Source organism: Dreissena polymorpha, chromosome 2, assembly GCF_020536995.1.
Source record: "Dreissena polymorpha isolate Duluth1 chromosome 2, UMN_Dpol_1.0, whole genome shotgun sequence".
NCBI classification, from domain to species: domain Eukaryota; kingdom Metazoa; phylum Mollusca; class Bivalvia; order Myida; family Dreissenidae; genus Dreissena; species Dreissena polymorpha.
In genome coordinates, this window is record NC_068356.1 from 111,019,299 (window position 1) to 111,045,093 (window position 25,795).

Consider the following 25,795-nt stretch of genomic DNA (forward strand, 5'->3'; position numbering starts at 1 on the left):
CAAAATGACCGTGATAGCCTGAAGTTTACTAAGCCACCGGCATAAATTGGCATAAATGGTGGAGAGCTAAGATATCCAAGATGGCCGCCATTTCTGTTTGTACTGAATAGTAATCAAAATATAGGTATACGTCTTGATATAAAAATGATACAAATTAATCTACTGGTGGAAATTGTTTATATTAGAACTACTCAAAATGTGATGCATTCAGGTCATCTTCGAAGGTCAAGTTCAAGGTCATATCAAAGGTCAAAAATACAGAAAAATTATCGATCTTACCACATATTTTCACCTTTTGACACAATATATACAAGGTATTGAAGGTAATTTTGTATCAAACTGAAGGGCATTGACTTTACTTTATGTTCATGCATACAGTACAACAATTTTGTTCCCATGGAAACGAAAATTGTCTTTCAAAATGACGACGATGTGATTATTTCATTGAAAAGTGGCCGCCCAAACCTGTTAATGATCATAACTATGTAAATATCCACTCAAATTTGATTATTTTCGTGGCTACACATAGGTTTCCAGGGACGAAGAACACATTAAGATCATCAGAACTTGTTTAAGTTTATTATATTACTCACAAATCCAACATGGCGTCCAAAATGGCCACCAAGATGGCCATCAAAACCTATTAATGATCATAACTATGCAAATGAAAATGATCATAACTATGCAACTGTCCACTCAAATATTATGAATTTGGTGTCTATACCTAGGTTTTAAGGGGCAAATAACACATAAACATCATCACACATGTTGAAGTTTACAATAGTTCACACAAATCCAACATCGCGTCTAAAATGGCCGCCAAGATGGCCACCATAACCTATTAATGATCATAACTATGTAACTATCCACTCAAATATTATGAATTTGGTGTCTATACCTAGGTTTTAAGGGGCAAATAACACATAAAGATCATCACACATGTTTAAGTTTACAATAATTCACACAAATCCAACATCGCTTCTAAAATGGCCGCCAAGATGGCTGACAAGATGACCACTAAGAATGCCGCCAAAACCTGTTTATGAGCATAACTATACAAATATCCACTCAAATTTGATTATTTTGGTTGATATACATAGGTTTTAAGGGGCAAAGAACAAGTTAAGATCATCAGACATTGTTTAAGTTTATTATATTACACGCAAATCCAACATGGCGTCCAAAATGGCCATCAAGATGGCCACCAAAACCTATTAATGATCATAACTATGCAACTGTCCACTCAAATATTATGAATTTTGTGTCTATACCTAGGTTTTAAGGGGCAAAAAACACATAAAGATCATTGTACATGTTTAAGTTTACAATAATTCACAGAAATCCAACATCGCTTCTAAAATGGCCGACAAGATGACCGCCAAGATGCCCGCCAAAACCTATTTATGAGCATAACTATACTAATATCCACTCAAATTTGATTATTTCGGTTGCTATACACAGGTTTTAAGGGGCAAAGAACTCGTTAAGATCATCAGACGTCGTCTATGTTAGGCATCTCTAAAGGAACTGTATATAACATTATCACAAAAATATTGGAAGATAAACTACGAAAAAAAATGCAAAGTTCATTAGCTTAACATGACGCAAATTAGGAAGAGGAGGGCTAGATCACGACAGTTATACATGAAGTTAAGAGGTGGAAGATGGAAGAACTTTGTTACTTTTGATGAGGAAATGTTATGTTTAGGTGGGTCTTACGGGCGGCGCACAGTTTACTACATGAGAAAAGGCGAAACAGTTAGCGACAAACTTTAAGTTCGTTAAGCGGGACTCTTTCGCCAAGGGTTTCATGGCATGGGCTGGTGTCTTTTATAGAGGTAAAACCGAGATTCGCTTTATCAACAAAGGAACTAAAGTAAATAGCAATTTCTATATCAATAAGGTATTGATGCCTTTTCTTTGAAATGACGTTCCGAAACTGTTCCCAGAAGGTCGGAAGTCAATGGTTTTCCATCAGGACAGTGCCTCAAGTCACACATCTTAACATACCCTCTAGTTTCTTAAGACGGAGAAAGTGAACTTTATTGACCCTGAGGAATGGATGCCAAAGTCTCCGGATGCTTCCCCAATGGACTTTGGTATATGGAGAATCCTTAAACGCCGTCTACAGAAACGCAACGTTAACTCTGCTATAGGTCTTAAAAAAGCTCTTAAGGATGAGTGGAGAAAACTGGACCAAAATATTATTAACAAGAGTCTTGAATCGTGGCCAAAAAGGTGTAGGTCGCATGTCATGGATCTCATATTGAACACTTACTTCAATAAAGGTACTGTTGCTATTCTTATATTTCGTCATAAATTTTGTTCAAATATAATCTGGGCGCCTCTCGTATTATGCGATTTGATCAAATTCGAGAGGGCTACAGAGAAGAAGAAACATGAACTTGCCCAGACCTCAAAGACAAGAATAGTATGGCTGAATTATCAGCTAATGATTAACAATTCAATGGTATTGATTAAAGCATATCCTATTGGATGTTGGCTGATGCATTAGCAGGCAGTGCCCGATTTGCTATCCATCTTTGCTAGATACATAACCTGCAATCTGCTTATAACTTCATTTATCTGCAGCAAATAAGCAACCTAGAGGAAACGCACCGGAACTTTTATCAAAGTTCGGTATTGGTTTACATGTTGTTCGTAGGAGCCATCAGTGCTGGGCTGGGCTAGGACGTGATTTTGTCATTGAGCAAAAATGGATGAAGTTTTGTAGAGCGACCTGCTACCTTACTTCTCAAACGAAATCGTATTTCTAAAACGAAACCTTATTTCTCAAACGATAACATTGAAAATTGTCAAATTGAAGTGTATATATTCAATACACGTTTTTCATCCCAATGTTCCATGCATCCCTAAGTTATTTGCCCTGGAACATAGCTGTCAAAGTGGAGCTAGGATATAATTCTCGTGTGTTGCAAAGCTCTAGATAATCCACCAAAGGGGATTATCGGAATGACATTCGGCCGTCAATCCCTCCGATCGGCTCAAACGGCGTACTTTAATTCAAACGATTGAACCTCCGATTTCGCGTCCGCCCCATATTTCCTGTACTGTTTGATGGTGCTTCAGGACAGCTGGTTAAATTTAAGGTCATTGTTACTATGCGCAGAAGGCACGAGTCAGAAACGCAGGCTCAAGGTCAAAGTCATAGTTTAAAGTCAAATGTTTGAGACTTTATTTTCTTGGCCTGTCTATATCTTGGCCAAAGTGGTAAAGTCATTGAGACGATGTGCAGGAGGCACGAGTCAGTAATTTCAATGTGTAGGCTACTTATACGATTTATACTGGGCATACTTCTGTCATGTCACACTCGTAGGTCGATATTTTAGCCTACATTTTTAGCTCACCTGAGCACAACATGCTCATGGTGAGCTTTTGTGATCGCCTTTTGTCCGCCGTGCGCCGTCAACATTTGCCTTGTTTACTCTCTAGAGGCCACATTTATTGTCCAATCTTCATGAAATTTTGTCAGAAGATTGGTCTCAATGATATGCTTACGTTTGCTTGAAAAACATGGCTGCCAAGGGGCGCGGCATTTGTCCTTATATGGCTATAGTAAAATCGTGTTAACACTGTAGAGGCCACATTTATTGACTGATCTTCATGAAAATTGGTCAGAAGATTTATCCCAATAATATCTTGGACGAGTTCGAAAATGTTGCCGGTTGGTTGAAAAACATGGCCGCCAGGGGGCGGGGCATTTTTCCTTATATGGCTTTAGTAAAATCTTGTTAACACTCTAGAGGCCACATTTATTTTCCTATCTTCATGAAACTTGCTCAGAAGATTTGTCTCAATGATATCTTAGATGAGTTCAAAAATGGTAACCTTTGCTTGAAAAACATTGCTGGCAAGGGGCGGGGCATTTTTCCTAATATGGCTATGGTAAAATCTTGTTAACACTCTAGAGGCCACATTTATTAAACGTGGTCAGAAGATTCATCCCAATAATATCTTGGAAGAGTTCGAAAATGATGCCGGTTGGTTGAAAAACATGGCCGCCAGGGGGGCGGGGCATTTTTCCTTGTTAACACTCTAGAGGCCACATTTATTTTCCGATCTTCATGGAACTTGGTCAGAAGATTTGTCCCAATGATGTCTTGAATGAGTTCGAAAATGGTTTTGGTTTCTTTAAAAACATGGCCACCAGGGTGCGGGGAATTTTTCCTAATATGGCTATATATGGCTTTTGTAAAACCTTGTTAACACTCTAGAGGCCACATTTATTGTCCAATCTTCATGAAATATGGTCAGTAGATTTGTCTTATTGATATCTTGGATGAGTTCGAAAATGGTTACGTTTGCTTGAAAAACATGGCTGCCAATGGGCGGGGCATTTTTCCTTACATGGCTATATATGGCTATAGTAAAATCTTGTTAACACTCTAGAGGCCACATTTATAGTCCGATCTTCATGAAACTCGGTCAGAAGATTCATCCCAATAATATCTTGGACGAGTTCAAAAATGATGCCGGTTGGTTGAAAAACATGGCCACCAAGGGGGCGAGGCATTTTTCATTACATGGCTATAGTAAAACCTTGTTAACGCTCTAGAGGTCACATTTATTTTCTTATCATCATGACACTTGGTCAGAAGATTTGTCCCAATGATATCTTGAATGAGTTCGATAATGGTCTTGGTTGCTTGTAAAACATGGTCACCACGGGGGCGGGGCATTTTTCCTTATATGGCATTTGTAAAACCTTGTTAATGCTCTAGAGGTCACATTTATTTTCTTATCATCATGACACTTGGTCAGAGATTTTTCCCAATGATATCTTGGATGAGTTCGATAATGGTTTGGTTGCTTTAAAAACATGGCCACCAGAGGCGGGGCATTTTTCCTAATATGGCTTTAGTAAAACCTTGTTAACACTCCAGAGGCCACATGTATTGTCCAATCTTCATGAAAGTTGGTCAGAAGATTGGTCTCAATGATATCTTGGATGAATTTGAAAATAATTATGTTTGCTTTAAAAACATGGCTTCCAAGGGGCGGTTCATTTTTCCTTATATGGCTATAGTAAAATCTTGTTAACACTCTAGAGGCCACATTTACTGTCCGATCTTCATGAATCTTGGTCAGAAGATTGGTCCCTATAATATCTTGGTAGAGGTAAAAAATGATTCCGGTTGGTTTAAAAACATGGCTGCCAGGGGCGGGGCATTATTCATTATACGGATATAGTAAAACCTTGTTAACACTCTAGAGGCCACACTTATTTTCCGATCTTCTTGAAACTTGGTCAGAAGATTTGTCCCAATAATATCTTGTTATCTCAGGTGAGCGACTTTGGGCCTTTCAGTCCCTCTTGTTTTTGTATCTGCTTCGTATCTCCTTTAACCATTGCTAAGTTATTATTATTCAGATGTACCAAAAGAACGAGTCCATCCCTCAAAATAAATGCCATTACTTCAAGGTCGAAAGAATCTCTTCGGGGGATATAGTTCTCTTTTGACCTGCTTTATTCATATTTATAACGTAAAGATAAGCATCTACACTATACATGATTATATACAGATTATTTTCGTTGCAGAAAAATAAAAACAGAAAATTAAAAGGTGAATACTCTAGCAACGTGAGAATTTATGGTAAACAAGGGCTTGATTCTAGCTTAATGAAACAAAAATTACCGCTGAGTTCGCTGCAATGGAACGACCAAAGCAAAGAAATGGGTTCGGGGATTAGACCGGGTAGTTGTAATGATACTGTTTACTTACACATATACTCTCCGTGTGCATTTGTTGTATTAGTAATAAAACTCATATTACGCTTTATGGGGTATGAATTAAAACAATGAGATGCATAAAGGCTATACGTATTTAGGAAACTGAAAACAATCAAATACAAGAATGTCATAATAGTGCATGCACTTCAAAGTATCAAACGTAAGACGTATGTATGGGAGCGTTTATGTTTGTAAAATTTGTTTCGAATCAGTAAACCTTCTTTCCTAGTCGATTGAATACTTTACTGTGTTTGGCAAATGAATGAAACCTGGCTTAACGGCACGATATGGCAATATTGCATCTGTTATTTGCTGTTAATTCCAATGAAAGAAAGTGTTTGAATGTGATGATTCAGCATTATAAGGGCGAAAAAGAACGTCATTCAACAAATTTATTAATTGACTCCTTATTAAAACATTTTTGTTGTATTAACAATCTTGCAAACACTTAGCGAATTTAGATGTGCGATTGTTGTGCGCTAAAATTTATTTAACACTTACAAAAATCATTACATGCAATGTGTTGAAGGTTTCAATATGTTCACTAACCAAGACCCTTTGTTAAAATATTGACCTATATGTAGTTTTCAACGACGTGTAGCTAAATGAGCAGGACGAATTAATTATCGATCATTGATATCACCACTAGAGTATCAAGATACTTGAACAAAATATCAGTCGCATAGAAAGCTTCTTCCGAAGCGACAAACAAGTGCAATGTATCCGATATCAATTATACAATCTCATCCGGAAAGTCTCTATCTTTGTTTGACCACAGAGTTCAAGCACACAACATTTGGACACAGGCAGCAGTATCAAAAAGTGCGTATATAGTGCGTTTCATACCTTGTGTATTCATAATACCTATACGAGGGTTATTTTTTTAAGCTATGTATTTTTGTCAATATTCGTTGTTGAAAAGTCAAACCATACACAATAGGTGTACATTTAACAATCTGGAACCCCTGGGGTAAGCTCGGGGGGGGGGTATGGTCCGGAGGGGGGGGGGGGATTTTTTTTTTTATGATACTGCTGCCTGTGCATTTGGATTCATGTGTATTCGTTTAACAATTCGCCAGTTTCATTAATTTGATGGCTGGTAGCACTAAAATTGCTATAAAACATTATGTTATTTTTATTTTATAAGAATTTATTATCGTACGGTGGATATGATGAAGATGGTGTTTGCAACGCCTGTCTAATCGCTTGTACGAATATAGATTGAATATCAACATAGTGATTGACGATTTATATACATTAACGCTATACCTTCTTAACAAATGGGCTTTAATCAAAGGTCATAGAGCTAGTCAAACAAACACGTAAATAAAATGAACGACGTACATTTTTTATGTACTGCTTGGGAACTGAAATTGACGCGATCACTTATTCAATTTGATGATCATGATCAATTATATACGCGCATCAGTTTATTTATATATATCAATATTTATTAGTTGTTTGTATCCTTCGTCCCAAAACAGTTTTAGCTTGCTGTATAAGTTAATGTTCTTTTTATGGATTTGTAAGGCATTGTCATTTCTCATCAAGTTTTGCTCAACAGGAATTATAGTTGTATTTTCACAATCTTCACTTCACACAAAAAATGAATTCACATTTATAAAATAATATTAGTAAATATTTAAATGGTAACACAATTACCATACCCACCGAGCATTAGCCGACGGAAAGTTAAATCACACGCGTACGTTATGCATTCATTTCATGCAATGTGATGATTAAGAACACACTTGAATAAAACGACGCAAATCATTACGTTACACAAGGCATAATACAGTTTTATAAATATTTGCTGAGCACACAGCTTTGAAGTTCATGTCTTCGGAAGTTTTATAATCGGGGGACTTACAGACCTCGATCATTTTTATTATTAAGTTTGTTTTCATTTTAATCACATGCACACAGAAAAGGGTTTCATTTTCGTATTCCGACTCATTTGGTTAAGTTTGATGCATTGCTTCCCAGTTTATCTAGAGGTCATCATCGTCTATGCAGTCCTCTGATGTCGTTTTTGCGTTGTTTGTGTCCTTTAGAACGCTGGTGGGATATGCATCAGTGCATGCGTTATTTTGAAGTTATTCTATGAACTACTTTGGTCTTGGCGGATTTGTATCAGTGCACTTGTGAATTTGAAGTTATTTAATGAACTACTTTGGTCTTGGCGGCACATTATTATTGTTATTGGCGTTATTGTCCTCATTAAAACAGTCTCCACTATATGGTGTCCTGTTTACAAACCTTTTGGCTTTCGAAGATGTACCGTAAATCGTCTGATGTAAAGTTTGAATATGCTCTCCCCTTAAAGGGGCCGTCCAACATGTATTGAAGCATGTCATTAAATGCTTTATATTGATAAATTTAAAAATTTGACATAAAAAATCATCAGTAAAAAAACAAGAATACAATTTAAAAAAGGAAAAAAAAGTAACCCTCGACAGGGCTCGAACCACTGATCTCTGGAGTTCTGGAGTAAAAAGTCACCCGCCTAGACCACTCGACATCCATGCTCATGTTTAGAGCGGATGTATTTTTCACCTATATAATATAATCAATCCTCGTAGTTTGCCTAAATATAACTACAACAACAGAACTTTCCGAATTATTCAATCGTTTTGCGTCGCACGACGCTTTATAATTTTCAGGTTTTCAAATCGTCAAAAGATGCATATAATTGATATTAAATAGCATGGTAAATGGTCAGTATTACTATTAACTCAAAAATATCATAACAAAAGTGATAATGTGCGAGTCCGAAACAACTTTTTTTTAATTTTGTCAATTCACCAAAACGTTGGACGGCCCCTTTAACTTGAATTCCTGACACACCTTGGCTATTGATGAAAAGCCGAATCTGATAAGGTTAAATGCCAAGTAAGTTTCTTATCAAAAGAATTGTGTTTATGCATATGGCGCATATTTCATCCATAACTTTAACAAAAAGTTTCATCGCGACAATTTTAGTTCTTTGACTTCTTAAGATGCCTGATGTATGTGGCATCTTCGTCAACGCCCGCGCATGTAATTAACCGCCCATCTGATGGTGGTTCTTGGAATTCTACAAAACGTTTATGGAATGTCTGTGGAAAACAGCTGAAAAAACCGTTCTCGCCTCTTGCTGACAATACATTTCTTCGACCTGTTGTATTAGTTTACCGTTTTTTAAGTTTCGACGTCTTAATCGACGCATTCGCTTTCTGTGCGCTTTCTTTTTCCGGCAGTACACTGCGGATATATGCAGGAGGAACATCGTATTTTTTATCAAAATGTGAAGCAATAGTTTGTACCCTACTTGGCTTCGACCGAATACTTTCGCCATACTTGTTAATTTGTTGTTCTGTTCCTTTTAATAGATGGGGCAGAGTTGGATCGATCGATGTATTTGTGGCTTTTCGTTTTTCTTTCCTCTCCAATGTACCGTCTGCGCAGTCCTCACTTGTCTCATGTGCGTTGTGTCTGTCCTTTTGAACGCTGTTCGGGTTTGCATCCGTATGCGTGAAATGTTGTGCTTCTACTTGCTTTGGGCCTGGCGGTACATCATAATTGTCGTTTGCATAATTTTTCTCATCAATACACTGGTCATTATGTGGTCTCCAATCGCCAATTGCTTTCAGAAATCTTTCGACTTGCGCAGGTTTCAGCGCATATGGCTCTTTTTGTAAATCTTTTTGATTCAGGGTTTGAAAATGCTTTCCATTAAACCCAAATTCCTGACACACTTTGGCTAATGTAGTTAAACCGAATCTGTTGAGTTCGAACGCCACTTCGTATGCATTGTATCGAAAGAATTCTGTTTTATCCACGTGAACGATATCATTTTCTTTATAATTGTTACAAAACTCTTCTCGCGCCAAGTTTGGCTCCTTTTCTTGTGTAGGTAACTGATAAAATTCATCATCTTCGTAAAGGTCCGCGCTTTTTTCCGCTACATATCTATGACCTGGTGAAACGGTTTTACTTCTTGTAAGCTTTTGTGTCTGAATAGAAGCATTTGATATTTGTTTGCTTCCTTTTTCCGATAAGACTGGGCGGATATGTGCATGAGGAACACCGTAATTTTGCTTAGGGTGAGAAGCAATAGTGTGTTTTGTATTTGGCTTCGGTCGAATAGGTTCGCTTCCCTTGGTTATTGGCGATAATTGTTGTTTTGGTGGCCTGTTTATTAGAAGAGTGTTGGTCTTAATTAAAGTGTTTTGCCCTTTTCCTTTCTGATCCGATGTCTCATCAAATATTTTTAAGAAGTCGTCTGCAACCTCTGCAACGAACCTAAAGCAGTCCGGAAAATTCTGAATCGGTTTCTGCAAAACATTTACTTAAATGTAAATATACTTTATATAGAGTGAAACAGAAAAGAATCCATTAAGTAAATGATATTTATTATTAAGTCAAGAAACAAGTTTTAAGTTCAAAATTATTTTAAAATTCTAATACTTTAAAATTACATTTTAACTCCAACCGTTGTTAGATTTATACTTGTATTTTAAGAGATAGACAATCAATATAATGTATCAGCACCATTAAACAATAAACAATATGTAACGCAAACTTACAACTTTTCGCAAGTGATCCTTAGTTACAAGGTCTAAGCGCTCGTTACATGTAGCTGGAAAAATAATTAATTCATAACAAACACTCTCATTAAAAATCTCATTTTTTTAAGCCTGATGCTGATAATGAAAATTTATTTGCATTTTCTATGATTAAAAAATAATATTTATTATGTTTGATTTATGTATAATTTTGTGCTTAACCATAGACATGTATCGCATATCCTAAAACTCATTGTACATGTACAAGATACATTTTAACGAAATGCTTAGTTTGCTACACATGGTGCAAAATTAAGTCTGCATGTGTTAATTTATATTAAATTAAAGAAACCATTTATAATTGGATAACATCTTTATATAATACATATTAAAATAATGTAACTGTCAAAAGAACAAAACAATGACATACTCATATTAGTCCGTTCTATTTTTCAATATCCTTGATGAAAATTATGTGGGAAATCGAGTCCGACGCTCACACTTATATCCTTGGTTCTCAACATAAGCATGATGGTTTGTTTCCGTCGGACAATAAGCTGCGAATATGATCTTATTTCATGATGAGGATTTATTAGTGTGTTGTTGTATTAACCATTCTTAATTTGCAAACATCGACAATCGCTCACTTAGATTAGCTTAACCCATAAATAACCGATTGATGGTTATATCTGGCGGTTTTCTAATAAGATTATTTCAATACCAATTGAACGTCACATAAACATGACTTTTTGACGATGCGAACAGCATCGTCCAAGGTATCATAAACCATCAACAAAAAAATCATAATGGCGACCTATGTAAAAGACCGAGCAAGTCCGATTGAGATAACTCGATTTTTCAGTTACTTCCCTTTTGCATTCGCCACCACGTAGGAGATTGCTCGTCATTGATAACATTCTCCTAGCAGAGTTGTCGTTCGTGTTTCAACATTCATCAATGGCCGCCACCATGAGAGCCTCGATTCAATACTTTCTAACTGCATAAATTGGTTTGTTTCGCTATTTAGAGGCTGTCATTTAGGATATATGAATTATTTATTCACTAAATCTCCGCTTATGACAACAATAGTTGGAATTCGAAGGATATATACTCGATGTGAATGAAGAACTTTCTGGATCGTTACAGCTTGACATGGCAAAACTGGCATACTGGTATTTTTAGTTATCAATATAAGTCACATTGTGCTTTATAAATTGTATTCGAGCATTTTGCGACTTATTGAATGACTATGATACCCGATATCAACATTTCCTCGGGGATTTGCAGATCACCAAGCTGTCCTGAAATTCAACATTGATTTCAAACTCTTTACTGGTTTGTTTACTCGTTCTTAGTGTTAGTACTTTTTATCATTTTAAAGTTTAATGAACTGTGTCACAGTAAAAGAGACATTAAGGCGATTGTGGCCAGTTTGGATCTAGATCAGCCTGCAGTCGCTTGAAAGCTGTTTGCTTAAAAGCGTTTTTCTGACAATAACAAATAATTTAATTGGAGACTGATTTGACTGCGCTTTTCCTGTGACCTGGCTCAAATAATAGAATTGTCATTAATCAAATTATTTATTTCGAACATTAATCAATTGTTTTTCTTGCCCCTCGGGATCAATGACTCCAGCACTTTCCTGTTGAGAATTGAATACTGCTAAAGGCGATGCTAGGGGGCGTGAGAGATGTTGCACCTTCCAGTATCGCTCGATTGTTCATTGTCGGCTCGGGTACTACGTACATGTACCCCGGGTACTCTTAAGTATACTTACATGTATCCCGGGTACGGTAAATATACTAAAATGTACCCGGGAAAAACCTTTATATTTATCATTCAACTTGTATTTTCTTGTGCTTGGAGATGCGCAATTATGATTAAATCATTCTTATTAGCTTGCCTTACTAATGCTATTGAATTCAATATTCATCTTTTTAAGACATCTATTTGTAATCTTCACGCCATTTCTGGAGAAATTTTCTTTTTTTTTTAATTCCTCATACTTTCTCTTACTTTCTATCTTCCCTTTTCTTTTCGTATCCGAGGAACCCCCATCCCCACCCGAAAAGCCAAACTTAAACAACGACATGAACGTTAAAACCTTTTTTACATAGATTGCCGGATTACCGTCTTACAAGAAATGGTAAGTGAATCTTAGCAAAATAACGTGTTACGGTAGTTGTAACAATTGTACAGGGTTAACTCTCTACTAAAAGCCGGGATCGACCATTAATATTAGTTTTGCTAATTGAAAATATTGTCAAAACACTTCTTATCTAAATAAAGTCTCTATCTTCCTCTAAATGGATTTATTAATCGTCTAAAGGATGGAATAACTTTTCCATAATGACAACAAATTAAAATTATTTAAAATTGATAAATAACTATTAATTTTATAGTTACTTTGTGTTAATGTCGAGTTTTATACCTTCATCATTCCGGACGATCCTGGGCGATCCCGGCTTTTAGTTTCAAACGTATTTTCATTGAGAAAACACGTCACCTCGAGGAAACCAATCAAAAACCGTGTCTAGCGGCATTCCGTTTAAAAATAGGTACTGGCGTGTTTTACAAGGAAAACCGCCGGGGATTTTCTGAATTGTCGGCCTCTTTTTGATTGCAATCAGGGGGTTCCGAATCTATTTCGAGATACGATCCGTTTGTTGTCTCCGAACTCACTCTGGGATTTAATTGTCATCTGATCGTACTGTATTAAGATTTTTGTATCTTTGAAAAGCTTATTTAAAACGCAGTTTATTGATATAGAACATATAATCCCGCCCAAAATACACACGACCGGTCGGGCATGTTCCTGGGACATTGGCTAGCCCGGACCAAGGTACAGGCAGTGAATGTCGTTCGGACGTGCCTTAGTGTTAAGCCCTGCACATTTATGTCAATTTTCTGTAGAATGGCCTCTATATTATCGGAACACATACTCAAAAAACATGTTGATGCAGTGTTTTTTGAAGAGGAGTGTGTTTAAGATAATCGGTTGCGCGTTTTACGACATCGGATTTTGGGCGCGAATACAACTCGGGTACAGTCTAATATGGACCGAGTACAATTACGTTTATTTACCGTACTTGGTGTACATGTAAGTATACTTAGAGTACCCAGGGTACATGTAAGTATACTTAAGAGTACCCGGGGTACACATAAGTAGTACCAGAGCCGACAATGACCAATCGAGCTCCATTATCCCTCATGAACCGACTCAAAAAACCGAGTCGGCAATATTTGACTTAATTTTTGGTTTGGTTGCTCTCGAGGGATCGAAAATTTCAGAATCTTCCTAAAAGCCCTACAGGTTTTATCCCCAGAAGCGACATTGAAAACTAGCATACTTTGTTATCTAAAATGCTGCTAAACCTGATATACAATGATAATGTGAATTTTCTCTCACATGATGTTCATCAGTCATATTATATAAAAACTTACAGCAGTAGTAAACAACTTGACAATGATTAATGAACGCATCTTTCATTTGTCTTTGACACTTTGATTTTGACATGGCCTAGATTTAATGGACTTTACCAGCACTCTTGTAACAGAGCTAAAGTTTAAATGTACCATTGAAGATCACCTAAATCCAGCTTTGCTATTATAGACGTGTGGAAAGTTTTAAGGATGTGACAAGTAAGCAAAAATTGGTCATTATCCAGAGGCCACAACTGATCTATGACTGTATTCAAACAAGAAAAATATCAGTGCCTGATTTAGATTTCCTTAGATAGTTCAATAAAAACTAATTTCATAAGCCTGGTAACAGTTTAACGGTAATGCTACCAATGTGTCACACCAGGGCCTTGAATTTGAAATCTAGGACATGCATGGTCATTTCTTCATGAAATCAGGACACAAAATTGTATTTTAAGTCCTTAATTGACCTGGCTATAGTTCTCAGATTATTATAAGCTCAATCAGTATATTTATATCATTATTTATGCTTTGTGTATTGTAAGCATATACACAATCATGCAGTTACATGATAGCAATAAATAATATCAAAGTTACCCATACTATAAAGGTCATTTACAAAGCCTATGGTCAAAATGTGAACAAATTGAGTGTAATCGCATTCTCGTGCCAGCAAAAACAACACGTTGACAGGTTGTCATTTTTGACAGTTCTACTTTCACTTGAATTTTGTGATATCAAACTATTAACAATTATGTGGCTGAGAAAAATATCTCCATTGCTTTTTATGCCCCCGGTAGGGTGGCCTATATCAGTTGAACTGTCAGTCAGTCAGTCATTGTGTCAGTCTGTCCGTCCGTCCGAAAACTTAAATGGCCATCACTTTTTTAATATTGAACATAGCAACTTGATATTTGGCATACATGTGCATCTCATGGAGCTGCACATTTTCAGTTGTGAAAGGTGAAGATGAAGGTCATCCTTTAAGGTCAAATGTCAAATATAATGCGTCTGTCTGTCTGTCCAAAAACTTGAACATTTGCCATAACTTTTTCAATATTGGCGTGCATGCGTATCTCATAGAGCTGCACATATTGATTGGTGAAAGGTCAAGGTCATCCTTCAAGGTCAAAGGTCAAATTTGCAATATTGAAGATAGCAACTCCATATTCGGCATGCATGTGTATGTCATGGAGCTGCACATTTTGAGTGGTGAAAGGTCAAGGTCATCCTTCAAGGTCAAAGGTAAAATATATGGCTTCAAAGCTGCGCAGCAGGGGGCATTGTGTTTCACAAACACAGCTCTTGTTTAATATATTTTTTGCACATTTCTTTAAAAAAAAACTTACATCAATACACGATTTTCTTCGTTAATTCAATCATTCCTGACAGACTTGTGTACATATTTCGCTTACATTTTGACGCGCGTAGGTAGGACCGCATTACCGCTTCCGAAATGTGTATTAATACTATTGCCTTCGAGGAACTTATCTGATGTTTGACGGAAAGGGCCGAAAATGTGCAAGTGTGGGTCAAGTTCCCCACAGGTACTACTTTCCCGTTCCCCCAATTTTTTTTCCGTACCTAAATTTTTTCGTACCCAATTTTTTTGCGTACCCAATTTTTTTTTCATGCCCAATTTTTTGTTCTTACCCAAAATTTTTTCGGTCCCAATTTTTTTATTCCTAAATATTTTTTCGTACCCAAATTTGTTTTCATACCCAAATTTTTTTCGCAAAATTTTTGTACCAATTTTTTTTTTCGTATCAACATACACAATTGACCTTTCGACAGCCGATTGATTGACAGGCTTATTAACCAATCAGATTACAGCATAGATTAGGCCCGTTACTATCCGCCATTTTGTCCGTCAAACTCGCCGTTGTCCGACACATAAGCTTATACGTAATTCTGTGTTTTAAACAAAGAAAATGGTTGAAAGGTGCTGTTATGGCACTTGTTATTCAGACACAAGGTATCCAGAACGGTTAAAAGATGGAAGTACGTTTTTTCCGTTCCCTCAACCGGGTACTAATCTTGAAAAATTCAAACGTTGGATTCGTCTTTGTGGTCGTCCACACGAACAGCTTAATCTCAACATATTAAGCGATCGCCCGAAAGCAAAACACAGTCGTTATAATCAGATACTACGCGAAAATAGAAAATGTAAGTTTTGCAACGGACACGTTAAAAAAAAGAGTATAACTTTGTACTTGTTTATCCTCTATATAGACAAATTAGAAAGGAACATTTAAAACCATTTTTCAAAGGTGGCCAACGTTAAATAAATTTAACATTCTAATGCAGTCGGCAAATAAATAAGACATTATAAACTTTGCTTGATTTTTTTAATGCTAATGAAATCGTAATAATAAAGACAATCAGTTATTATTTTTAATAATATCACATAGAATAAAACATTTTTTATTTCTTTCGGTTTAAGTCTTCCAAATTGAATGTAAGTTAAGAAACTATTTTCAAATGCGCAAGTAATTATCAATAGGGACCAATAAGTGTCATTTTACACCATATGTGGGCTTTCTACTAATCCGTTATCAAAACAGATGCCGCAAACTGTGAATGACCCTTTGAAAACCCGGTCTGATTAGCGAGTTTTTTTGTACATGAAAATTCTTTCAACTTTTTATATTTTAAATATTGCAGAAGATAGTTTTCGAGGAAATAATAAAATATAATAATATATTGTGTATGTTACTTTTTTGACAGAACAGAACAGAACAGAATAGTTTATTTTTTTACTTAAGCATGTGAAGCTCATCGTCATTAACATACATATAAATAACAGCATGCGTTGAAGTACACACAAAAACACACATCATTTTAAAGAATAAATAATCTAAATAAACACGAAATAAACATAGTTCGTGAACATATTTCGTGAGAATGGTACATGGATGGGTTTAATACACAACTTTGTTATACGATATACTTTGTTTGACTTTGTTATACGATTATAACAATGCGCATGGGTCATTTTGACCAAACGCATTGTAGATATGTGTTATATCGGATTTCAATAGAAACGTTCTTCGTCTTCTATTATAATAAAATTACTTACCTGTGCCACATTTGCGATGTTGCCATCGGTTGCAAAAATTAACGGCTTTTAATTAAAAAACTGAAACATCTATTACTCAAGGAAAAATATTGTGACTAACGAACAATTCATACTGTATGCGATAATTGGCGATAATTTTGCCGACTTTGATGATAAATTTAACGGCTTTTAAGTAGACTAATAAAAAAGTTTTGACTATTTAATAGATATGATAATTATATTCAGCACCACTATTCAATGATAATAAAAACTATTGTATGGCCTTTCTGGTATACCATGAGGCCTTTTTGGTTCACTTATGCGGCCGATTCGCGTAGCCATTTTTATGACGGACTTCGGCGGAGTGACCCCCCTTGAAATCGGTGGGCGTGGCTTCACTCTCGCTGTCGAAAGGTCAATTGTGATGATTGTGGTGATGTAGATAAACTTAACTTGATGCTTTTATATCCATCCTCTCAAAAGCATCGTTACACCAGTACTGTCAGTACTTTGATTGAATATAGAGACAGACACGACCAACCAGTCTTGTGTGCAAATATTCTGATAAGGCAATGGTTATAGATCAGAATTTATGAAACGAATGGTTTTAAAGATATATTCATTTTTTTAACGCGCCACGTCATGCGTAAATTTGTCACATGTCATATGCGGCCAGCGTTGTGTTAAGACACGCGTTGTTTCGTGGCCTCATTAGCTGACTAAGTATGTCCTGTCGAATTCACAGGATGGTCTGCAGCTACGCCTCCCGCATATTTCTTAAACCAATTTTAGCAGGACGCGGCTCAAATAGTGTTTTATAAATATTTACAGCGTTTCAGATTTCTTCCGTTCTTTTATTTTCAAGGGATGACTTCTGGTTAGGCATCAATTAACTGCAATTGTATTATAAATCTGTGTGTAACACATTTTATAGACCAAACGCTTTGCATTAACTGTTCAAAGACGGCACGTACACAGTTTATGTCATCAGATACACAACGATTTAATCTAATACTATGAAAAAAGCATTACAATAAGTATAGCATTACACTCACTGAGCATTCAGCGATATATTTGAGTATTTTATACAAGGACCAGTCATGGATTTTACACAGAAGATATCATCTCGTACACTTTTTAGTTGAAAACCTTAGTATAGAGATAAATGATCAGATTTCACTATGATCACATGAGCCGTGTGCGCTTAATATGTTTTGGCAATGGAGGATTTCTTAACCACGTCAATATTTTGTTCCCTTTATGTTTAATATACCGCATAAAACATAGGTAAACATATGTATTTTTTAATGATTATATCTTGTTTCCATATTTAAAAGTGTCCCCTTCCGCTTTATCAAGTTTGCTTGGTCGCTTTGTTGCTGTGACTATATTTGTTCAGGTCATGTATACACATCAAGAAACTGTCTGCGTCATTATGAGTGTGTGTTTGTTCTATTTTTACATGTGCTATTATAATATTGCACATTTTCCTCCCACGTTTTCGTTGCACATAGGAACGCAAACTTTTTGCATAGGTTCTTGATTTATATAATTTTAAATTAAATAGTTGGTATATTCCATACTACATGATTTTCACAAGCCAACTGGTGATTTATAATTGCTCTTAAATAAATAAATAATCGCAAACATATGAACATAATCGCAAACATCTGCACAAAGTAGTGGACCTGTGTATCCATTATTTTTCGTATTCGAATTACTATCTTTAAATGTATAGTTATGTTCTGTAATACAAGTATTGGATACGAACAAGAATATCTTTCTTGATAGAGTTTTGTGGAGTTAGATTGTTTCAACAATACTTCTTATTGAATGGGTTGTTTAGAATGGCATGCTACGCGACCATAACGACATTTATCCGGTCGTCTTCTTAGTAATACATTTAAATAGTATAAGCAACATCCTAATTATTGAGCCTGAAGATTGATAACTGCTTTCTTTTTTAAAGCGCGAGAAATTTACTGTCTGATGAAAACCAATTTGCAATTCGAAACTTTATACACATACGTTGCATACAATCCTGCCACATTTGGGATGTTCGATTGGTGTTGGTATCAACTTAATTTTACTATTAGAACATATAATTACTTGCCACGAAGTTTCAAGACGCTCACTATTCTTTAATTTAAATATGGACTTGGATATTTTCAGACTAATACATACTGTAATCACAACACAATTTTGGCCTATAGAGATGGGGTTCAAATCTTACAAAGTCCGCACAACCGCATATAGCGTATTATAATTACGATTAATTAACGGACGTAGATATCAACACTGGAGAATCAATATCCGTAAACATGATAGTAATCTTATAGCCAAGCTCTTTCTGAAACGACTTAGACGTTGAATAGATCCTTATTCATTTAAACAATACTAAACGGAAAGTCTCTAGTTTATATATATTTCCACTTGACCACCGTTCTGTATTAAGATGTCTTCATCGAATTTTAGCATACACACTTGTATTCACTAGCACTCCTTTAAACATCCCCTTACATTAGCGACATTTTCATTAACCTTTAAAGTAATCAACAGTCTGTTTATGATATAATTATATTTATGATCGGTTAATCGATGTTTTGTAGGCGATATTTGCAATTGTATCTTATAAATAAACGTATATGATATGAGCTTGAACAATAAAAATTGAAGACAACCATAATTTAACGCTCAAATAACTTATCCAAGGTAAACGAAAAACAACAACAATTAACCATAATAAATAACAGACATGTTTTTTTATGTACAGCATTGAAGACTTGGTAGAAACGAATTGAATTTCTTATTTATGATCATGATCAATTACATTCGCGAAAAAGTTAGTTCCAACACAAATCTTTAAAAATTGTGTAAACCCGTCGAACGCGTTGCAGCCACATGGGGAATCCTGTTTTTTTTTATATATGCTATAATAGAACTATTATCTATTATAGCATATATACACAAAAATATTAAAAAAATACGTGATTCCCTCCTGTGGTTGCAGCCAGGTCAATAATTAAAGGTTAACGCATTTTTGTTTCATATAAGGTAATAAGAAAACATTACCCCCTCTCCCACGTAATTACTCTTGGTGTCCGAAAATTTAGATACGAAAAATATTTTTAAAAAATACAAGTGAATGAAAATTAGGAGACACTAAATAAATTATCTTTGTTTATTCATCATTATATTGAAATTAAAGCAATAAATAAATATGCAATTATTTTTTTTTTTTTCTCTTCTTTTTCTGCTATGAAATAAATACAACTTTACGTCTTGGCTACCTATTACCTCAAATGATATAACACGAGAGAAAAAAACAACATACTGCTTCCTTAATATGATATTATTTCAAATGATATTAGGTAAAAACATTGTTTATTACCGGTATATCTTTTAGCCAAATTACGCAATTTTTCTGGTTTATTCCCTTCAGACATTCATCTGCCTTGTTTTATGACCTTAATCCGGTCGTAGAAACGCATACTCGAAGTGACATAAAATAAGCAAAAACGGAAGAAATGTGGTAAAGCAGCGCTGTAAAATATAATGTCCCGAAAATTTTGAGTAATTTAACTTGGACAAAACCCCGTATGTCCGAATATTTAGAGTCACGAAAAATAATTATCTAGACTAAACTAATATGGTGGTGTCCGAAAATTTAGAGTGTTCGAAAACTTAGAGTAATTACGGTATATACATATTTATTTTCCGTTTATTATGAAATTGTTGCGTTATTGTTCAAAGTTGACTACGGCAAAATGCTCATTGACAAATAAGCTAATGAGTGGAAATGAAATAATGAAATATTCACTTTGTTTTTTATATTATCATTTACAATTTGCTTCAAAAATGTCATGTATTCACATGTAAGAAATACTATTACACAGTCAACAAAAAGCATAACTTGCTATTGCAATTTCTAAAACAACCAAGCTTAATCCGAACAGTGTTTTAATTTCCACACGTACGTTATGCCTTTATTCTAATTCAAAAAATATCATTACACGCAAGTACATGTTAAAAAAGACAACAGTTAAAATGACCCACTTAATACATGTTATAAAAATATACACGTTTAAACGTTTGATCCAAATTTGGTGAGCCTACATGGTGAGTCTACAGTGGTTTGTTTTCCTGTCTCTTTAGGAGTTTAATAAATCTTGAGATATAAAACCCGTTCATACGGAATGGAATCTTTTTGAGATCATCAGCAGTTATATTTATAAAGTATTCTCCGTCAAATCAATTTTCCTCGCAGACCTCAGCCATTTCGCTTAGACCGTTTTCATTGAAATATGAAATCACTTCGCTAGTGGACATATTGAAACGGCTTCATTTGTGTGCTTTGCATCATTTTGTTTTGTAAGATGCATTGCTTCCCAGTTTATGTAGAGATCTTCGATATCATCTCTGCAGTTTTCAGGTGTAATAGTTACTTTGTTTCTTTCCTTTCCAATACACGTCTTATTTTTGAGATCTACTAGGAATTGCCTTTCTCCTGGCGGTATGTCATAATTCCCATCATCATCATTTTTATCAATACAATTGCCACTGTGTTGTGTGCAACCATAAATAAGTTTCACAAACTGTTTGACTTGTGCAGGTTTAAGCGAATACGGCGCTTTTCGTAAATCGTCTGTAGTTAAAGTTTGAAAATGCTTACCATCAAACCCGAATTCTTGACAAACCTTGGCTAATGTTGCAAAGCCAAATTTGTTGAGGTAAAATGCCAGTTCGTAAGAATTGTATAGAAAGAATTCCGTTTCATTGACAAGGGTGATGTTCTGTACCGCAGTATTAGTACAACACGCTTCTGGCACTATTTTCACTTCCTTTACAGTTCGGGGTACCTGATAAAGGTCTTCGTCGTCTTCCTTGTCTAAACTATGGACTGCTCTGATATCCGATGGTGGCACGTCATACATAGCATTCGAGGGATCTTGGCAATCTGGAAATCTGCTATAGAATGTTTGTTTAGAATGTCCGTTACATGGTTTTCTGGTAACCCGTTGATGATATACTGTAGAGCTACGCTCAGCTGCGTTTGTTTGACTTCGTGTTATCTTCGGCGTCTCAATGGAACTATTCGATTCGTTCGAGTTCCCACTTTCAGACAGGTAACTGCGGATATGTGCAGGAGGGACGTCGTAAGTTCGCTCAGGACGTGAGGCAACAGTTGGTCTCTTATTTGGCACTGGTCGAATGCTTTTGATGTTGATGTAATCTGGCGATGAACTTTTTGTTGGTCCGCATATCGGCTTATTGTCTATTTCAGTTAAATCATTTGGGATGTTCTCATAATCAAAATGCACATTAACAAAATCACCAGATTTATAGTCCCGATCTTTAAACATACAGGCGTAATCTTCCTCGTTATTTGGCTTTGTATAAACCCCGTCCATTTTCAGATATTGGTTTGAATTGCAAGGCATAGGTGCACTTACAGTATGATGTGCATTTAACGTAAGAATTTGATCGGACATGCCTTTGTTAAGACGCAGACTACTTTTATGAGTATCACCACAGCGGTCCATTACATTTGACTTCGCTTGTGCACTATATCTCGCGTTGATTGGAGGTTTCATCTTAACGCTTTTCTCTACTGCCAATGGTTCTTCCTCGTCAAAGTTAAAGACTGTCGATGATTTTTCTACAATTGACGCAGACATTGTTGCGGATACTTTGATCTCATTTTCGTCAGAACAATCTTCCTCCGGAATGTAACTTAAGAACGATTCTTCCTTCGGTAAACTACTGCCTGCGGTCCACCTGAAGTTTTTCTTAAAATTTCCAGACAGTCTGTCTCGTAACCCAGGACGAGTAGCATAGATCAGTGTCTTTGAGTCTGGTCGTTTTTCTTTCTTCCACGATGTACCGTCAAAGATTTTATGAAATTCCTCGTGGACTTTGTCAAAGCCGGCTTTCGAACGCTCAGCTACATATCTCAAGTAGTCCGGAAAATTCTGAATCGGTCTCTGTAATGATGTATTCAACAGAATGTAAATGATCTCAAGGAGGCAATTTTAAGTAATTAAAATAACGAATCATATAAATATATATAAATAGCATATACTTGTATTTATTTTTAATTGACGTCAAGGTCCAGCCATTTAAATTAAAGAATTAAAATAAGTTTCGATTACACAATTACTTTAATAGTGTAACCTAAATTTATGTTTGAAAAATACACAATCAATGACATGTTTCATATATAAAATAATAACGAATCCCTAAACCAGAAACTTACATCTTTTTGCCTGAAATCCTTATTAACACTGTCAGGGCGCCCGTAAATAGAAGCTGGAAAAATATTTTTTATTTGCATAACCAATGTCTAAAACATACATTCAAATCAAATGTATTATCCCATGCAAATTATGAAAATAAATTTTCCTTTGAATTTGCCATGGATAAAACAGTAGATGAAATTACCATGGATGAAACAGTAGATGAGTAGATAATTATAACAAATGTATATTGTTTGCGTTGTTTCGATATAAAACATGTATACATCGTTTTAACTCCCACACAACACGGGACATTGATTGGAAGTTGTCAATGTATGTTTTGATAAAATACATTTTGTTCTCCAATTCATACTGGGTACAATCACTTAAAAAATATACCAAACTACTTGTATAATTATAAAATATAGAGACCATTAAATATTATTAAGCATACAATTACAGGCAGACTAAACTACTGGATGTGTAAATCATATCATTTCAAAAGTACAGAATAAGAAAATGAGGCTTACTCATTGTAAATCTTTTTTTCTTAAAAAATCCTTGATACGATTTATTTTGCTAATTAAACTCGACGTAAATATAGTTACTTATATACCCATGGTTATTAAAATAAGCGTGATGTTGAGTTTCCGTTCGCCAATTAGCTCCGGAAGTAGATGATATGATGATGAGTATATATCGGTGTTTTTGTTGTATTAATCATCCTGTATTTTCTAACACCGAAAATCGATGAGTAGGTTATGGCTGATCATTAACTAATCAATACATATTCACGTCTGATGGTCGTGCATTATGATTCTATAATTACAACTTCTGTCACATTCATATGAATGCTGCATTCTGAATGGATAATTTGTTCACGTGACCGGGTTTTCATTTTCCGATGAACCCACTTCGTATGCAAATTTAAACATGAATATTCATGGCGCTACTTTCTTGTCATAAACAAGCAGCCTAAATGACGTTATGTTTTGCGCGATATTTAAATGGCGTTGCTTTTTATTGGTCAATAGCGTTAATGCAAATTAGGCGTAATTTTCCCGACAGTTCAAACACCGATGAAATGGAGAAAAATGCTATTCAATTCTTAAATAAATAGCTATACAAAATGTATGGTTGGTTATCCAGACAACTAACTGATAACGCACCTTCGCAGCCAGACAGGGCTTATAAGCTTAATTTTCAAATTTGATGACCATGAATTTTTACTTCCAATGGCAAATTTATAGTAATGTCATGGAAGTTGTATGATGCATAGACCCGAGCACAGTTTAGGATTACTTTTTTTTTCTTTAATTTTATTCTTATTTTAATGAAGCTTTTTAGATACAATGTTTACATTTTTCAATATAAAGCATTTAATGACACATTTCAATACATGCCAAAATCGGTGAAAAGGCCCCTTTAAACAGATGGCTTTATTATACAAATAACTTTTCATATAAAAATTGCTGTAAATTCGCATTGAAAAGACAAATGATTGGTTCGAGAGATGATTAATTTTTTATACAATATCACTATATGCATAATAAAAATATTTCATCATAAACAAAGGGAATTCAACAACTTCGACATTCGTCAAATGCATTTATATTCATGGGTCATTCATGGAGTTTGTATTGAAAATGTTACAACAATCCTGGAGTGTCATTGGTAGGAACCCTATGTGTAAACGTACATTATCAGCGTTTATAACGATCACGTGACCTGTTCGTACGTCATATGGTTTGGCAAATGAGTATTTAACAAACTAATCAACATGCCTCCATATTCTTTATTCTACGGATACAGATACTTATACTGTCTTTGATCATTATCATATTTTTCTTTAATATTAACTAATGTTCTCCTACTATATGCTACATTTTGTACGTCGCCTGTTACTGATTCTTAATTGTATCATGTTATGTGCACACTGCAATAGATTGGCGATATTGTCTGCCTCATTATTGGCGTCGCACTGACGTGCGGTGACTAGTATGTAATACGTTTTTTTCGCTTATGGGAGGAGAAGTTATTTTACGGATCAATTTATATATTTTTGTTGTCAGAATATCTTGCATAATGGTGATTTTTTGTGTGTACATTAGTGTAAAGAAGTACTGCATTTGTGTCTATTACATTTACTACAACAGTTATTGCCAATAATGCAAAGCTAATTGTTTTAATTAATAACTGATCACATGGACTGGGCAATAATAAAAGATTATAGGGACTGGGCAAATACGCGAACCGGTGAACCTTTCTGGTTTTGTATATAAACAAAACTTCTTTGTTCCACTATCCTAGCAACCACCTAGTTACTAATAAAGGCGCTATAGAGCGCGAAGCGCGACACGTATTATTAATTGTAATAATGAGTCTGGATAATGGAAGCAGCCGCTTATCAATGAGGAGCACCATCACAGCACCCCAGTCTCATTACTACCAAGTCCTACAGGTTTTTTTAAGGACCACATATACAAGGCCGCAGGCCTGACACGTATCTTGCCAGTGGTATGGACCCTTTGGTATGGACCTTTAACCCCGCACACTATCCAGCGTTTACACTTCCGGGTTTACATTTAAACCAACTATTAATAGCTTATTGATATCTTAGTTAGAAGGTGATTTTTCAAGCGGTTCCATAGTGTAGTGGTTACACGCTCGCTTCACATGTGAGAGGCTCAACTCAAGGTTTGAGCCCCAGTAGAATCAAATTATTTTATTTGTGTTGAATGTTAACTTTTTGCTTAGATGTAGACATTTTAGTTTAAAT

The 25,795-nt window shown here is 35.4% G+C and overlaps 2 protein-coding genes across 2 annotated transcripts; both read right to left on the reverse strand.

The window, feature by feature from the left end:
- Positions 1–7,540: 7,540 nt before the first annotated feature.
- LOC127870406 (uncharacterized) lies at positions 7,541–11,070 on the reverse strand. The gene is made up of 3 exons (XM_052413012.1): positions 10,730–11,070; positions 10,321–10,373; positions 7,541–10,068 (listed from the first exon to the last, which is right to left on the reverse strand). Exons 1-3 carry the CDS (start codon positions 10,731–10,733, stop codon positions 8,923–8,925), a joined length of 1,203 nt encoding a protein of 400 aa, XP_052268972.1. The 5' UTR covers positions 10,734–11,070; the 3' UTR covers positions 7,541–8,922.
- Positions 11,071–20,881: 9,811 nt separating this feature from the next.
- Positions 20,882–23,699, reverse strand: LOC127870407 (uncharacterized). The gene is made up of 3 exons (XM_052413013.1): positions 23,547–23,699; positions 23,037–23,089; positions 20,882–22,764 (listed from the first exon to the last, which is right to left on the reverse strand). Exons 1-3 carry the CDS (start codon positions 23,548–23,550, stop codon positions 21,091–21,093), a joined length of 1,731 nt encoding a protein of 576 aa, XP_052268973.1. The 5' UTR covers positions 23,551–23,699; the 3' UTR covers positions 20,882–21,090.
- Positions 23,700–25,795: the final 2,096 nt, after the last annotated feature.

Bases quoted from the DNA above. Each gene is read 5' to 3' on its own strand.
- LOC127870406 (XM_052413012.1), bottom strand. The intron at 10,069-10,320 runs GTAAGTTTGCGT...AATGTTTTGCAG, and splicing joins AGGATCACTTGCGAAAAGTT to AAACCGATTCAGAATTTTCC.
- LOC127870407 (XM_052413013.1), bottom strand. The intron at 22,765-23,036 runs GTAAGTTTCTGG...ACATCATTACAG, and splicing joins AGGATTTCAGGCAAAAAGAT to AGACCGATTCAGAATTTTCC.